The sequence below is a fragment of the Acanthisitta chloris genome, unplaced genomic scaffold (assembly GCF_000695815.1).
Source record: "Acanthisitta chloris isolate BGI_N310 unplaced genomic scaffold, ASM69581v1 scaffold23981, whole genome shotgun sequence".
Classification (NCBI taxonomy): Eukaryota; Metazoa; Chordata; class Aves; order Passeriformes; family Acanthisittidae; genus Acanthisitta; species Acanthisitta chloris.
This window is the reverse complement of record NW_008654673.1, coordinates 40600-57843: the sequence shown is the minus strand read 5'-3', so window position 1 is coordinate 57843 and position 17244 is coordinate 40600. Positions and strand designations below refer to the sequence as shown.

General features: G+C 37.8%; 1 protein-coding gene across 1 annotated transcript in view; it reads right to left on the bottom strand.

The window, feature by feature from the left end:
* STK3 (serine/threonine kinase 3) overlaps nt 1-17244 on the bottom strand; it is a gene marked incomplete at its 3' end in the record, with an annotated part of 70478 nt that overhangs the window by 17686 nt on the left and 35548 nt on the right. The window contains exon 7 of the mRNA XM_009083642.1: nt 2656-2793. Coding sequence (XP_009081890.1) covers nt 2656-2793 — 138 coding nt within the window. The remainder of the gene's footprint in view (nt 1-2655; nt 2794-17244) is intronic.

The window sequence follows — 17244 nt, the reverse complement described above, 5'->3', positions numbered from 1 at the left end:
TAAAATCTACTCCAACACAACGTTAAATCTGTTTTAGCTACTTCCAAACTAAAATTTCACCTCAACTACTTTTAATAACTGCAAGCCTTGGGAAATGCAATCATTTAACAACTGTTTTACAATTCAGGATATAATTTTCCAAAGGAAACATGCAGTAAGTAGTACGTAAATAGAGTGGTGATGGTCTGACATAGAAAAACAAACTTTTTCAGATATTCAGTTACAGATTTTAATTAATCTTAACAAACTGACAGCATAAATTAGTGGCTTTAAGCAGAGCAACTATGGCTGCCTACTTCAACAAGCCTGTACTTTACATGTCATAAAATATTTCTTGACCTATGATGCCGAAATGTGGAACCAGCAAAAAGCCTTACTTTTAGCAGGAAGATTCATTTTTAACTCAAGGCATTTAAAACATTGCTTCTTCATGGTGCAACATGTGTGTGATACCTCTAACACACATTGTGCTATCTAAGAAACACCTGATGCCTGAGAAAGTATGATTTTTGCATCATTATATGCAAATACAATTTAGGCAAAGCATAACTAAGCACCTCAGAAATACAAAGACTCATAGAATCATAGAATTTAAGGGTTGGAATGGACCTTACAGATCATCTAATCCCAACCCTCCCTGCCATGGGCAGGGACACCTCCTCACTAGATCAGGTTGCTCAAGGCCTCATCCAGCCTGGCCTTGACCACTGCCAGGGCTGGGGCAACCACCACGTCCCTGGGCAACCTGTTCCAGGGTCTCACAACCCTCACAGTAAAGAATTTATTTCCAATATCTAACCTAGACTTCCCCTCCTTCAATTTGAATCCATTACCCCTTGTCCTATCATTGCAGTCCCTCACAGTGCGTCCCTCTCTGGCTCCCTGTAGGTCCTTCAGACATTGAAAAGTTGCTATGAGATCTCCATGCAGTCTTCTCTTCTCCAGGCTGAACAGCCCCAACTTCCTCAGCCTGTCCTCATAGAGGAGGTGCTCCAGCCCTCTTAACTTCATGGCCCTCCTGTGGCCTTGCTCCAACAGTTCCATGTCCTTCTCATGTTGAGGACACCAGAACTGCAGGCAGTATTCCAGGTGGGGTCTCAGCGAGAGCAGAGTATGAGATCTCCATGCAGTCTTCTCTTCTCCAGGCTGAACAGCCCCAACTTCCTCAGCCTGTCCTCATAGAGGAGGTGCTCCAGCCCTCTTAACTTCATGGCCCTCCTGTGGCCTTGCTCCAACAGTTCCATGTCCTTCTCATGTTGAGGACACCAGAACTGCAGGCAGTATTCCAGGTGGGGTCTCAGCGAGAGCAGAGTAGACCTGTTGGCCACACTCCTTTGGATGCAGCCCAGGATTTGATTGGCTTTCTGGGCTGCCACCACACACTGCCAACTCATGGTGAGCTTCTCATCCACTGTCACTCCCAAGCCTTTCTCTCACTGCTGGTTTCAATTACTTCCCCACCCAACCTGTAGGTGTGTCTGGGATTGCAATCTTAAACATTGAAAAATTATTCCACGGAGAACAGAATTGGTGAAGCCTTGTGTCCTACACCTATTATCAATCTCCAGCCTTGGTATACTAATTCAGTTGCTCTCCTTTTTCCTCCGTGATCTTCCCCCACAAGCACTACTTTCATTCCCACTCACACATATTCTGAGCACCTCCAGCTCCAAATTCCAGATGGAGAAAAAGGCAGCACAGACTTGTGATGAACACAGCATTCAGTTTTCTGGTCAGTAAGTGTGTGGAAAGAAACTGCACACTGAAGCTTTTTTGGTTTTGTTGCTTACTTGCAGACATTAATGCAAATCTCTTCTATGCAGCTCCCGGTGTTCCGCTAACCATATCAACTTCAGCTTTAAGGTCTCCACTACTGATTCATACATCATACAAACGTTTGTAACTTTCAATTTTTACTAACTTTGTAGTCTATATTTTGGTGTCCTTACAATGTGGAAAATAAAATATTCATAACATGACCTGAATTTGATGGAGCTATTACTGGAAAGTACTTTGCAAAATCTTTATGTTCTGAGTGAGTTCATGGAATTTAAATTTTAACAGATGCTACTGCTAGCTAGACACAGAATAAATCTAGGATGACTGTTTTACAGCAAGAAAAAGCCTGGCATACCCTGCCTTGGCTCCAAGGTGCACACTGCCAACTGTGGCTCAAGTTTAAAAGTGCCCACTTGGTATCACTCAGCTCAAAAACAAACTCATTATACTGTCCGTCTGCATCAGACCCTTCTAGGACACAGAGCAACCTGTTTGCTTAATCTGACACGACCAGAAAGACAGGCTGAATATGCTCCATGGGTGGCCCACACTGAGGGGCAACCTGGGCTCAATTCTTTTGCTTGTCTAAATCCTGAGCTCTACTGAGGGCCTCTAACCACAAAGCAAGGATCCAATTTTAATAGCAAGAACCAGCCCTAAACTATATGAAGAGCAACAAATTTTTGGAAGCAGCAAAGGAGAAATAAAATGGGGGTATAGATACAGGAGTTGACAGAGAAAAGACCACAAAGTGGAAAAGAAGTAAGGCATGATACTAGTTAAAACAAGATTGGCCCTTACAAATTTTCACAACAGTTCTGGTTTGAGGAAAAAAAGCCATTAAATCTGCCTTTCCACAGTGACTTAAATACTGACCTGTAGCAGCTGGGTTGCTGTAGCTCTTTGTTCAGGATTTTTCACTAAGCATTTCTTCACAAAATCTGTGAATTCATCAGACCAGAGCTCTGGCTTCCGGAAGGTTGGAGGGGGATTTGTAGGAATCATAAAAATAGCCTAGATAAAAATCAAACAATAGCAAGTTTAAACAAAATACATCATCACAGCACTGGAGCCAAGTCAAAAAAAAAAAAAAGCAAAAAAAAAAAAAAGCGCTTTATTCACCTTTCTTATCAGGCTAAGAAGCTGAAAGACAAATTTTAAGTAAGTGCGGATTTCCACCCAGATCAAAATTCAGGAAGTAAATCCATGTACTACTAATGCAGATACTTCCCATTAGATTTTCTTTATTTAAACTGCACCCCATTGAGCATAAGACTCATATTTTATCTATCACTGTTCACCAGTCTCAAGATATTTTATTCTTTCAGAAATCCCTAGCAAAAATGACAGCACTGCTTGTTTCAATGGGCACATATAGAGTTGCTGTGAAAAGTCAAGCTCACCCCTTCTCCTCTCATAACTGCATTTAGCTTTATATGATAAATGCTTTGGAAATTCAGGAGGATCACTATTTCCTTTTGCATTTATAATTAATCAGCTGGAGTTTTAAAACTTGCTTCTCCAAATAAGAGTTAGAAGCACATGCTAAAAGACCTAAGTCAACACTGAGAGATGACAAAAATAATCAAGTAACTTGTCTGCTGGCACAGAGAATTTATTTGACATTGAAAAGGCAGCACTTTACCTATATAACAGGAATTTCTTCTGTAGAGAACCATATGCAGACAGATTTTTCAACTAGGAAAAAAGATACATGCTATATAAAATAATGTCTGTCCTACAGAAGATTATATATATTGTACTATTTTCTTTATGATTCTTTCCAGGTTTTTCCTCTAATTATAAATTTACACTTGTAGGGGACAGCTCTGCAGCTCTGGCAGACTATGAAAAATTTTTAACTTCTATGTATAATATCTCAAATGCCTTCCAGATCACTGCTTAAGACACAGGACAGCACTTAAAACACTTGCACAGGACAGCAACAAACTATTCAGAGCTAGATCTACTGACAGAAACAATTTTCTCCTAAACCGAGGTTCAACTGAATAGCATTTTCCAAAGTCACAGGGAGTATAAAGTCTTCATGTGTTTTTCTACAAGCATAGGCAAAAATACATACTCAGAAAAGGAGAAAAAAAAAGCAATGAGAGATTATGAACACTGTTAACATAGTGGAGGCACCAGAAGCTTCAGCCTGTGTTTGCACCACAGGGAGAAGGCAGAAGGAACTTTGTGAGATTTTATCCATAGCTTCATAAGAAGCCTCACTGGCCTTGAAAGTTGGTTGAACTCATTCAAACCCTCATTATAAAATTTCATATTCTGAAGGAAAGCAGAATCCATGCAAAATGCTGCAAAAACTGTTTACTACCATTTTGATGAAAAATTATTTCAGTACTGAATAGCTGCTTTAATTCAAATACTTAAACGTTTACAAAACTCCTTTTCATTATCTGCCTAACACAATAATTACAAGGAAAGACGTATCCATTTTGCTCAATAAAGATGTATGCTACAACAGCCTGTGCCAAACTAGTACATGGACTCAGACAGGAAACGTGGCACTCGGCAATTGGCCTTATCTACTTCACTTGGATGCAAGATAAATTGTCAGTACAAGTGAAGTGCTTCTAGTATAAAGCAGTGGCTAACAAATTCAGCTGTTTCTGCCCTTGAAATTAATGATCTCTCCTGAACTTTGAACTGATGACTTTTGATCTTATCTTCAGCTACTCTTAACAGCTAACTCTGCAGTAGCTATTGCAAATGCACAGCTGTAACAGAAGAGCAGAGACTTCTGTTTATGTGGTATCTAGATGTATACCTCCTGCTGGATAATAAACATTGACCTCTCTTCCCCACAGCTAAGCAAAGCTTGGTTTCATAGTCCTCCTCAGCTCTACAGTTCTGGGGAAAATGTTTGCTTTTGCCAATTATTTTCACCAAGTACACAGCAGTGAAGAACCACAGCAAAGAAGTGACTTCTTTGTAATTCACAAAGGACAGTGAGAAGAAAGAGGGAATTCATGAAGCATTCCTTTATGGCAAGCAATAAAAGTAACAAAAGGAGATATTCAAGCACTAGAGTTACAGTCCTAAATCCACATTTATGCTTTGTTCTACATTTGTTGAAAATACCTACTTCAGAAACACGTGTATCTATGTAATGCTTAAAGTGCAAGTTTTTTAAATCTTGCTGTGTCACATGAACAGTGTTAGCTGAAAAAAAAATTAGACGCATTTTTGTCATAAAGAAAATGCATAGAAACTACTTATTCCAAATGTTTAGTCCAATTTGGTAATTATGCAATGTACTTGCCAGCATGTACCTCTCCCTCCAGCTCACAGCCTTCCATTTAACTAGCCTAAAATGCAGATTTACAATTCCATCTGCCCTCTCTACTACTTCATTTTGGCTTGCTCATTTCTCTGCATGAAAGTTAAGATTCCTCTCTCTTTCAAAACAGTCTATGATTTAGCTTTCAACTACTTTGTTTCCTTCCAAGAAGCTTGCAAAGCAATCACCAGAGAATTATAAAGCTAGTCCCAAATCCCCAGGAATAAAAACAAAACACTTATCTGACAGGAACTTATTCCTCATTTTTGCTTCCATTTCTTGTCAAGTAGATCTCTTCTATCCTAAAATAATGCTATACTATTTTAAAACAGAATTAAGGTATTTCAGTCACTCTGTTCCACGAGTGCCAATGGAAGCAGGAAACCTGTTTTTTTCATGCTTCTTTCATCTCACCCTAGATTTCTCCCATCCCTACGTTCTCCCAAACTGATACTTGTAGTATTTTTCTGCCTCCAATCCATTTGCCTTTTTCTCAGAAGTTTCCCACAGCTATTCATATTAGTTTAGCTCTCACAGTAGGGCAGATGACAGTGCTCATACAGGCAGTGTCAGGCAACTGCTTAAAGGAAAAACCAAATACAAGGTATCTACCACCCACCCAATTACATGGGCTGAACCAGCAGTAGCAACTGCAGAAGAGTGAGGACAAAATCGTTCAACAGAGAGGGCAGGTTCTGACACACTACAGAAGAGCTGGGGCTAACTCTCTCCTACCTTCAACATCAGCTTCCACACTTCCTTACATTTCTGAGATAAACTGGCAAGTCTTACACAGGTGACACATCAAATCCACAGCCAAGGTATTAGATTGCATAACCCAATCTTCCCTTTTAACCATTCAATCATCTTTTTAAAAATAGGTATATAAAAAAAATCAGATTTCTAAGTTGCAACTCAGGCCTGATGGATGATAGCAGCTTAATCTGTGTTCATCTTCACCTGTCTACAATAAAGAATTCATGCCAAATTTGTCCTGAACTGGCCCATCCACCTCCGAACCTGAAGCCCAATTCTACTTTGAATCACCTTTCACACATTGGTCCAACACAAATCCTACACTCTGCAGCGAAACCAGAATCCAAGGCAGATTATAATACATGCATGACAAAAGACAGGGAGAAATAAATCATCCAGGGCAGCTTTCAGGGCCACTTCTGCATTGGGCACTAGACAACCAAACAAGATTTCTACCATAGCTGTTGCCTGGCAGAACTTACCTGCCTGATCAGCAGCAGTTACAGTTAAGCTGAACACCAGACCAAGGACCAGGTCCTAAATGAGAGCAGAACTGTGCAAGTCAGCACATGATTTTCTTTTTGTTATTCTTAAAGGGTCTCAAATGTTACATTAAGCCCAGGCATAAAACAGGCTTTTTTCCATGAAAGTTCTTTTACGGACAATTTTATTGGCGTGAAAATGTAATTATGGTGATGATGATGAATTAGGAAACGTCAAAAGAAAAATGAGACCCTCATATACCACACTTGGAAATTCCTAATCAGAAAATCCTTGCAGCTCATTCTGCCTGTCAGTCAGGGTAATACATCTGTATTTCACACAGCAAATGAACACATTAAGTGATCAACAGTAATTTGGTAGAGGTACTGTGTCTTTTGGGTTTTAGCTCCTTGAATAACTTATCTCTGTTGCTTATTTGAAATAAATTACTTTTAATAAAAATCAGAAAATCAAAAGTATAACTTTTGCTGTTATCATCTGCCCAGTATCATGAATGCTACTAAAGCAGACAGCAAAGAATTTTATATTGTGGCAATTTTATAATTTTCAGGCTGTGAAGCTTCATTGCCAGAATCTACAGAGAGAAACTTCTTTGTGAACAGGGCAAGAACACATGACAACAGTTTGTTACTCCACAGTTTTGGCAACACACGTACACTACTTAGTTTATCCATCTCCTGCAGGAAACAAACTCCAAAATAACTTTTTAACTCAGTGACACATTTTGGAGTATGAAATCCTACTGGAGGGAGTTAAATATTGATTATCGTAACATTTTATTAAATTTAAAAACAAATAATTAGCTGACAGACACATTCTTCTCTTGTGATAGGTATCATAGAACTTCCCTCCCTTCTTGAATAGCCTTCAAAAAGACTATTGAAACACCACTAATTATTCAGTTACACAATTCACAGCAGCTGTCTAATAATGAAACACCAGCATGAAGAAAAGTGAGACACTAGCAGGTTCTGTATTGGGTTTGCTTTGTTGACCATTTTGTCTTGTGCGGATTTTTGACTTTGTTTATTTGTTGTTTTTTTAATTCAGAACTACTATACTGTAACAACAAAGTATTTTATGAAACTTTGTACAAGTGAAAAGCAAAGTCACTGAACAACACCTACTGTGTTTAAAGTCAAGGAACTCAGTTTATGATCTGCTTCTGTGTAAACAGTAAATTAATGATTAGAAGCACCCTAAAAATCAGCAGCTTTCTCCTCCCATCTGCAAACACAGAAGTGCATGAAGATCATCTAGTGAACTCACATTTTATGCTGAACTACATCTGTTAGACACCTGATCCAAAGAGATTCTCACTAGAACTATCAACACGAGACTAAATGCAGGAAGAGATAAGTGGAGATTTAGTTCAGATAACTCCTGGACGAACAGTAACTGATTAGAAAATTAATAACTGATAGAGAATTTTTGCTCCTAATGAGGGGAATATACATGATATTTAACATTCAGTTCTACTGTGCTCACCTTGATAGCTTTTAGTAGTGCCCACTGATTAAATTATGCACACAATACTACACAAGGTTAAAATTACATTTAAATTATTGTATTATAAAATGACTAAACATTTAAAAAATAAAACAAAACACCATATGGGGGAAAAAAAAGAACAAATGCAAAAAAACCCAAATAAAACAAACCACAACTGCTACCAGTGGTTTAACAGCCATTCACTGTCATAAGCTTCCCTCTGGAAGAATGACCTTTGCTGATCAAAGTATGATTCACCTAAGATGTAAAGTAATAAAGCAATAAACAGAGAAAAGATACATAATGGAAAAGAAAAATCACATGATTAACAGCAAAGATGGGTTACTGAAAGATAAGCCATTTACATTGACCTGTATATTTATCATTGCTAGTAAGTTCATAACATTTTGACAATGTTACAACAGGTCAAGAATGTAAAGATATCAATCTCAAACATTTTGCAATAGTAAGTGCAATTGTAAATCTACAGAGAAGAATGAACCCTTGCCTTGCTAACACTGTTGTTAGCGTAGAAAACACATAATCACGGAATGATTATATGGGTGCTTTTATTGAAGAGCTCTGGGAGTCGGGGTACAGACCCAAATCTGACTCCGACATGGTTCTGAGATGGATACATTTTTATACTCTTCTCTTACATAACCATGGTATAGTCATATGTTAATCATTACTTTGCTATTGTTCTATTGATTTCATCCAAGCATGATTCGAGTTCTCTTTCATCCTTGTTATGCTTCACCCAAGCATGAGTTTCAGTCCCCCCTTCCATCATTGTTGTATTTCACCCGAGCATGAGTTCGAACCCCCTTTTCCATGATGGTGGTATAATTATCTGTTATTTAGGGGGTACGTACAGATAGGTACCGGGGTGTACTTGCACAGGTACACATCGACCTGCTAAGATAATAATCACTCTTCTCATTAAGACCTATTCTAGCTACCTTGCCACTAAGGCCTACTTTAGCTACCTTGCCACTGAGGCCTACTTCAGCTAGCTTGCCACTAAGGCCTACTTTAACTCCCATGATTTTAGAAACATTTTATCCCATGTTATCACTGTCATGCAGCAGAATGGTGCCTCAAGACTCACCTCTGAATTTACTCTTTCTATAAAGGTGGGACCTGGACTCAATGATCCTTACGGGCTCCTTCCAACCTGAGATTTCTTTGATTCTAAAAAATTGCTTTAAATTTCAAAACAATATTACAGATAATTTGTTCTGTGCCAAGAGCTGCAAGAAGTTTGCATTCGAAGGCCACATGTTCCTTCAGTTTCACGTTTTTTTATAACTGATTTGAAACAAGTTACTTATACAACTGATTTTTAAATCCCAACACATTTCATAACTTTAAACTTCTACCATATCCTGCACTGGTATATTTAAGAGGCAGAATTTATTGCACTGGCTGTTATCCAATTATCAAGACAAAGAGTGAGCTTCCCCTGCTAACTCAGCTAAAAGGACCATGCCAACTGCATATATGGCTGTTCATTATCAGAACCTTTTGTCAGATGAGTAACAGAAATATTTATTACCACAAATCTTTTCTCAGAAACAACACCTCAGCATGCTGCCCTACTGCCAACTGATTTACCAATTTATCCATTACTTTGTTCAATTTTTCAAAGTTTCTTGACATCACTTGTACTATATAAAAAGACATCTGGAAGCAACTCAACAAATGACTTGGAGTTGCATGCAAAGAACCATCTTTGCTCATCTGCAGTGGCCTTGTTGTGTTTGCTTGTTTCTCCTTCCTCCTCTCCCTTCAAGCCCAGCAGATCTATCAATATTTCTCCAGACTTTCTTTCAACATATTTAAATAATTCACTGATTTGGGAAACTCTTCTTGACTTTTCCTGTAGTTTTTGACTATTATCTTGTCTCAACTTTCCAACTTCTGCTTTAAAATCGAATACTTTGAGTTTTTCAAACCAATTCAGTAGGGCTATTTTTATTTCCTGAACCCAGCTCTACAGCACAAAATATTCCCTAATTCTGCCATTCAGCTGAACACTGTCCTCCCATTTCCTTTTAGTTTCGAGACATAACATTCAAGTTCCCATTTCATCTGCAAGGATGTGAAGTCATTGATGTCAGTGTCATTTCAGCAGAAGACACAGTCAGCAACCTGAGCCTCAAAATTCTCCTGCCTTTGAACTAGGACCACAAGCCTTTAAAGAAGGGCAACAAATCCCTACTGAAAGGCTGTAGAAATGAATAATAAAGCACATATATGTCTGCAATTTCATCAGGTCTTTTAACTGGTTTTTTGACTTTGTTGGGGATTTTTGTTGTTTCCTTGTTTTTTCTTGAAGGGAAGGGAAAGTGTTTTAGATAACTGAAATTACACAATTTTTTAAGGCAAGGCATTCACTGAAAACAAAATCATTTTGGGCTACTCAGGATTTTGTGCTTAAACTACTCAGGCAGCTAAAGGTTTTGAATTTTTTTAATTGACATATACAGGAATTTTCCTGTATATTTACCTAACTTGCAAATAATCCCATACAGGTACTAGAAGTATAATTACTTAATATTTTATTGAAAGATTATAAAGGAAGTTCACATCCAGAATAACTACAAGTCTACACAATTTTAATGCCTTCTCACATAGGAAAAAAAATAAAATCCTGATGACTAAAATAATCCAAACACTTCCAGAAAGTAAGACAGTGAAAGTCAGGAAGTCTTAAAAAAAACACAAGTTGCAAACAGCTGAAAGGAACTGCAGCATTTCTAGGACAGTATATCCAACAGTTTCACTCACCAAAAGGAAAACCTAAATGAGCTGCAAATTAACCCATTATTGTTATTCTGAAAAGTACACTCAATTTCAGCACTGGGTGAGTGAGATACATTTAATCAGCAGGAGAAAGAAGGGTGCACACATGTATGTGCATGTGGGTTCTTTTAAGATTTTTATTTCAGGGCAGGAAGTGCTTGGGGCAGTTCAGGTAGGAGAAAATAAATAGATATTAAATTGTCTTTAGGCTGAAAGAAGTACACTGTAGTGGTTTAGGCTTGTAAGTCAAGTTTTACTCAACACAGACTTGTAAAAAATAGCAATTCCAAACACTGCTAAACAGGAGAAAATTTCCTTTTGATAGTGATGAGCAACACCTCCTCTTTGTGAGGAAACTACCATAACAGAGATCAGGCCACTTCAATGCCACTAGCCAGTTCTATCCTAACCCTAGGAGAACTTCAACATCTAGGAGTCTCTGAGACCAAATTATACATTACAACAGATCACTGCTCAAGAGCTAGGCAACTCACTGCCTAAAGGGCATTTTCCAGCCACACAGGGTCCAGGAATCAAAATGCTGGTACCTCTCAGACAGAAGCATCCTTCTATCACTTAACCACTGTGCTATCCCCCCTTTCACAAAACCCAAGAGATTGAGGACATGGGTCTTGAACTTGAACAACTTTTTTTCAGCAGTGAAACTCAACAACTATGAGTTAAAACAAGGAAACGGTTCAGAAAGTGCAGATTGTATAAGTGGATCCAGGGAATACTCTTATTTAATCTTCTTTAACCACAGTTTCTTTTACTCCTGGTTCAATATTATCTCAAAAATTCATAGAGATAATGACTACAAGGTTCCAAATTTTTACCCAGAATATGAAACTTACTTTCCAAGAAAACTCCAATAGAGATTACTTTAATAATAAAATATTTTCTCTTCTTCCCAAAGTATTTTCTGCAGTTTGGAAAATGAGGCAGTGATTACATACAGAAACATTAACATTTAATGAGACATGAAATGGAAAAACTGTATTTGCAATTATATTTACTAATAGAAGAGTCAAAGAGTGAGTAACTTATATTTGTGAGAAAAAACTGCAGTACACTCACTGGACATTAAACATGAAACCTCTGCCATAAGCACACACAGTAGTAATGACAGAAGGCATTCAAGAAATTTGTGGTAGTAGTTCTTTCTTCAGGGTATGTTAGACCTCCAGCAGCAGCACTGTGTTCAGTTTCAGGTATCACACTTTCAGAAATGTGAATCAACAGAAGATAGTTTAAAACAGAGCAACTATAATGCTTAGGTATTTAAAAAACACACTCTGCAAGAAAAAACTGCATGAGTAAGGACTGCTTAGTCTAAAGAGGAGGTGACTACAGTTAGTAACATAGTAACACCTCTCAACATGTTAAATGCCACTTCAAAGGGGGACAAAGTCTATAAGGAACGGAAGAATTCATGAGTTTAAATTTTAATAAAGAATGTTCATGCTACATAGTAGTAAATTTACCAATAAACTACCTGAGAAGTTTCAGAATTTGTTATTTTATTCTATAGAAAAGTATAGACAAACATAGTTTCAGAATTACATGATCAAAATTTGGGCATGTGATTTGAATATCTTTTCCACCATATCCCCATTTGCCCTGTGCTCATACAAATCATGCAGTCCCAGAAGACACAGCACTTTCCCCATGTCTAACCTGAAAATTCAGTGGAAGAGTGCACTACACAAAGATGAAATTATATGAAACTCCAGATGTATTCTTCCCAGGTTGTTCTCTCTCACTATCAATAGCTCCTCTGCCTCTGATTTTATGTGCATTATGTAGGGACTTACATTTAAGAGTCAATACATTGAGAGGTTACAATCTGCACAAAAGCAAGTGGAAATTTCATCCAGTCATGTTACAACTGTAATAGAGACTTGCTAGAAAACTACTGTGAATTTAAAAACCTAGTAGCTGACAGCTCACTGGGACATCCTAAGGTGACTTTGACATTAAAAATTAAGTAAAAAAATTAAGTTTAAAAAAGAAAGAGGATTATCATGCTTGGCCAGCCAAGGTACAGAAACAGAATGACCACACAGAGCAGAAGAAACATGAAACACAAAGGAACAATGCTTACAACAATGTTTGCTGCTTCTTACTCCACCTTTTACAATGGCAACAGATGAACAGGTGGCAGCAAAAGCCAAACACCAGCACAAAGAAAAACCACCCATTCACTAGCAGTGTTCAACTAAGAACTAAAATGAAACTGACAGATTACAAAATTGCAGATATTAAATGCCAACATCCCACTGAAAATAATGGAAACATCTAATTAATTACTTAAGATTTTGTAGTCTATGAAAGAGTAACTGAGTTGTTACATCTTAAAGTTCAGTCTACCTTCAAGTGAAGAATGAAAACTTTTTTTCCTGCCTCTGCTCCACTGACACCCAAGGAACTGAGAAAATACAGGACTCAATGGCATTGCTTTCTCAGCTACCAGGTACACACAGAAACACTGTTACTGTCCTTGACGAGCTAGTGTTTCCAATATTCTTCCTAACAGTTTCACATATTACTTACATTGTAGCCCCTTAGTTTCATTGTTAGATTAGTACAATAGTTAGCTACATGCTTTTCTGTAAGGAAATGTAGTTGCTAAACAAAACTAACAATTTCTTCTATCTATAGGCCATGATGCAGACACGTGCAGTGGGAGGGATCACAAAGTAAAATCTGGATATTTGAATGACCAAATGAAAAGTTAAGTATAACCAAGGCATAGTATTACTTACACACTGACACTAGTCCTACATTTTGAAAACACTAACACCCCTTTTAAACCAAACTATAAGATCACAGAGTTAAAATTCAAATACACTGCTGGAACTGATACTCCAGTTCTTCATGGCACTTTCTTAGCTTGGTAGGTGCAAGCATTGCTCTCTGGAACAAAAAAAACAAGAAAGGGAAAAATCCAAAATACATATTGGCATTCAAAAGCAATCCTACCAAATGACAGAGGCAAAACAAGACACCAAATTCTGGACAGGCTAGGTGGATCAAAAACAATTCTCTCTCTGAAATGGCACTGTGTCTGACAAAACTGCAACTGGTAAGGTTTGCTCGTGATTTCATAATTGGCATGACATATATCCTAAAGAAGATTCTTCCAAAGGGAAAATGTTCCAAAGAGAAAACATACAGACAGAATGTCAATTACTTTCTTAAAAGGAGACAGTAAAATGGTAAAATGAACTGCGAGCTAAAGTTTACTCTATGTATCTTCAGTTTTATTTATCAAACTGAAAAATCTCTCCAACTTTCTCTTTTCCTGTATAAGACCAAAACTATGAGATGTTCTGTTTGTATTACAATTACAGTAATTCAATGCAGGTCACTTGCTTTTTACTGAATCCAGATGACATTTAGTAAGCTAAACATGGGCCAATTAGCTTTTTGCTTTTTTTTTTTTAACAGAAGGGGGGGCTGATTGCCGCTGGGTAGGTCATACAGTGGCTACAGAACACAATTGCTTGAATTACATTTTGACTAACATCAAACACAAAACTGAAGCTAAAAACTATCTTTTTCTCTGCATGCCTTTAGATTTCTCATATTGAAATGTACTAATTTAAAAGCCACCTCTTTCCCACCGGAGGTGACAGATATGGACAGACTCATCAGAAGTTTTTGTTGTTTCCTCTTTTTCCACTCAATTTAAAACCCCACATTTTTAATGTTCTAAGAAGTACAAATAATGTAGTTTCCACATGATTTTTAATATCCCCAGTGGCTAACTAACCTTTTAAAGCCTGCTCATTTGAACATACCACAGTAAAAAAGAAAAACATAGCACCGTAGATTTAGTGAACATTAAAAATAATAGTGGTCTAAGCCTCTTCTACTTCTGCAATAACATTTGTATTCTTAAATCAACCTGAACTGCCATGTAATTAGCCATACAATAACCTTTACTGATAATGCAGAGAAACTAGTTCCAGAGGGGTAGGAAAACCCTCAAGCTTATCTGCAAGGAACAAATAAACAATATGTCTTTGTTAATGTCTTAGTTGTGATTAAGGGCTGAATCTTTTCTGACAAAAGCACTAGCTATAAAATGGCAATTAAGATCCATGCTACTAAATACAACATCCGTTTAGACTTAGTGCAACTGACTGCAAATCTGTCGATGGAATTCATTTCAACTGCATCTGGACTTGGTGGGCTTTTTTCCCCCCCAGAAGTTATCCACCTTTCAAACAGTATTATCAACTGCAAAAGTAAAATGTAATACATATTATAAAATTGTATCTCCATTAGTTGTTTATTTTATAACACAGTGAATTATACAAGTTGGTTATTATTTGCATCATCTTTCAAGGTTTCATATCCATCTCTACCTCCTCCCTACATGACCTGCTCAGCGTATAACAAATTTCAGTCAATACAGGAAACAGAAGCTAAGCGCAACACAGGTTAATTAAAATTCATTACGCTAATGGCACCTAACGCTAATTAGATGTCCTCCAGACTTGGCCATCATCTTCAAAATACTGCACACCCTAGAGGAAACACACAGAAGTCATGCAGATAAACTGCTTGGTAGTAATGCAGATAATGTCACTCTACAGGATCAAGGACATAGAAATAAAAAATTCTTCATAATTAAGAAAAAAGCTCATACCATAAGATGCAACATTTGGAGGCCAGAAAACAGACACTGAGAGAAAAAATCCACAATGGAGTGAACTGACCTTGCATCTATATTAATCATATCTTCTAAATTTTTCTTAGGGTCTGGTTTAACCTATCGTATTTTGTTCCATTCAAAGAGATGTATCGGCTTCCCTGCTATGCCTGACATTTCTGCAGTGAAAAACCCAACTGAAAGCAAAGCCCTGTTACTATAGGTACACACAGAAATAACATTCCTTTACAAACAGTTTAGGGAACAAAATTTTATAGCCTATATTACTGAAAAAATTACAGTTTAGCAATGTGGCTGTTGCAATCACTCAAGTATGCAAACAATATAGCAATGGTAGAAGCAGTGACTGGAAATGCTGATATCATATAAATGGGCCATATCATACCCTTAATTCCTAGCAGCTTGTCCCCAGTTTATACAAAAATACCTCAGGGCAGAAGGGGGAAAGGAATTTTGAACGCAAAGGTTCTTCAAGACACGCCAGGCATATACAGTTACATGTAAATGGCCTTTCCTCTCTCCTTCAAATGATCTGTTAGCATTCATACTCCTGGCTCCTCTAGCAATATGATAACTAGTCACTCAGTAAACCACATAGTTTACATGAAAAGCATCCAAAAAAACATCTTCAAGACTCATTTTGCTTGAACAGCCTTTGAATGGCATAATATTTTACATCACATTTATGGAACTACCAAGCGAAGCCTTTGCAGACCTGAGAGAGACACACTTCGAAAACAACGAACATCTCACCTCTTGCTCTAATCATGTGTATTCATTCCACTCAAGCAGCTTCACAGAAATTCCTCTATCCAGCAAGAGCTAATAATATGTCAAAAGGTCCCTTATAGCAGAGACAAGAGAGGCAGGAGATATTTGTAAGCAAACAGAAAAAATAAAGCATAAATGACATCTGTGTTAGCTGAAGGATGCATGCGATTTTGAAAAAAAGTAGGAGCTGGTTAGATTCCCAACACAAGAAAATAATAATCTAATCCCTATAAAAGTCTCCACAGAGAGTCACAAAATTAATCAAACTCATCCAAGGTCAACAATAAGGAAGACTCTATTAAAAGGTGCAGGTGGAAACAAATAACTACAAATTCAAGGATTTCGGAAGGACACAAGAGTCACAGAGTCACAGAATGGTTGATATTGGAAGGGACCTCTGGAGATCTTGTTTAACCTTCCTGCCCAAGCCAAGCCACCCAGAGGCAGGTGCCCAGGACTATCTCCAGACATCTAGTATGCCCCAGCACACTTCCTAGCTGAATAGGACTCCTAGCACTCCAATACAGCAGGACTCAATTAAGACAGTACCTCACAAAAGCCAATAAATGAACAAGTAACACAAGTGATAAAAATCCTAGAGAAAAGGCTTGAGGTGAAATATGAAGAATTGTTACTTCCCATGAATTTCCAAGGCAAAAAGATGTCCTTTGGAAGTCTTCTTTCTCAAAGGATAAGTTGTGAATTGTTGTTCCAGGCCCAAATTTTCCTGAAAATTCTAAGAAGTGTCCCTGACAAATATTACACTACTGAGCTTCACGAAAACAGAGCTTCATACGGACTTGAACTTTCCTTGATTTCTTGCACCCTTTTTTTGCTAGTTTTCCTCAGAAGACTGACCCTCACCTGGGAGAAAGCAATCCCTCTTATGAGATTACTCCTCTTGGTCATACATACATACAATGTCCTCAGGCCACAGGGGAGCTCTTACGTCAAAAGTTTCTGATGTGAATGATGAGGGGTAGAAGTCATTGTTGTGTTAGAACAGGACAAACACTGAAGCTACACCAGACAATCGGAGTCTCTGACATACTGCCAATGTTAGCTACAAGCTAGTAAAGTTTGGATGCAAATTCCAGACATACAGTCCCCCCATCCAGGCCAGAGCAATATGCTTATATAACAGGGCCACCAT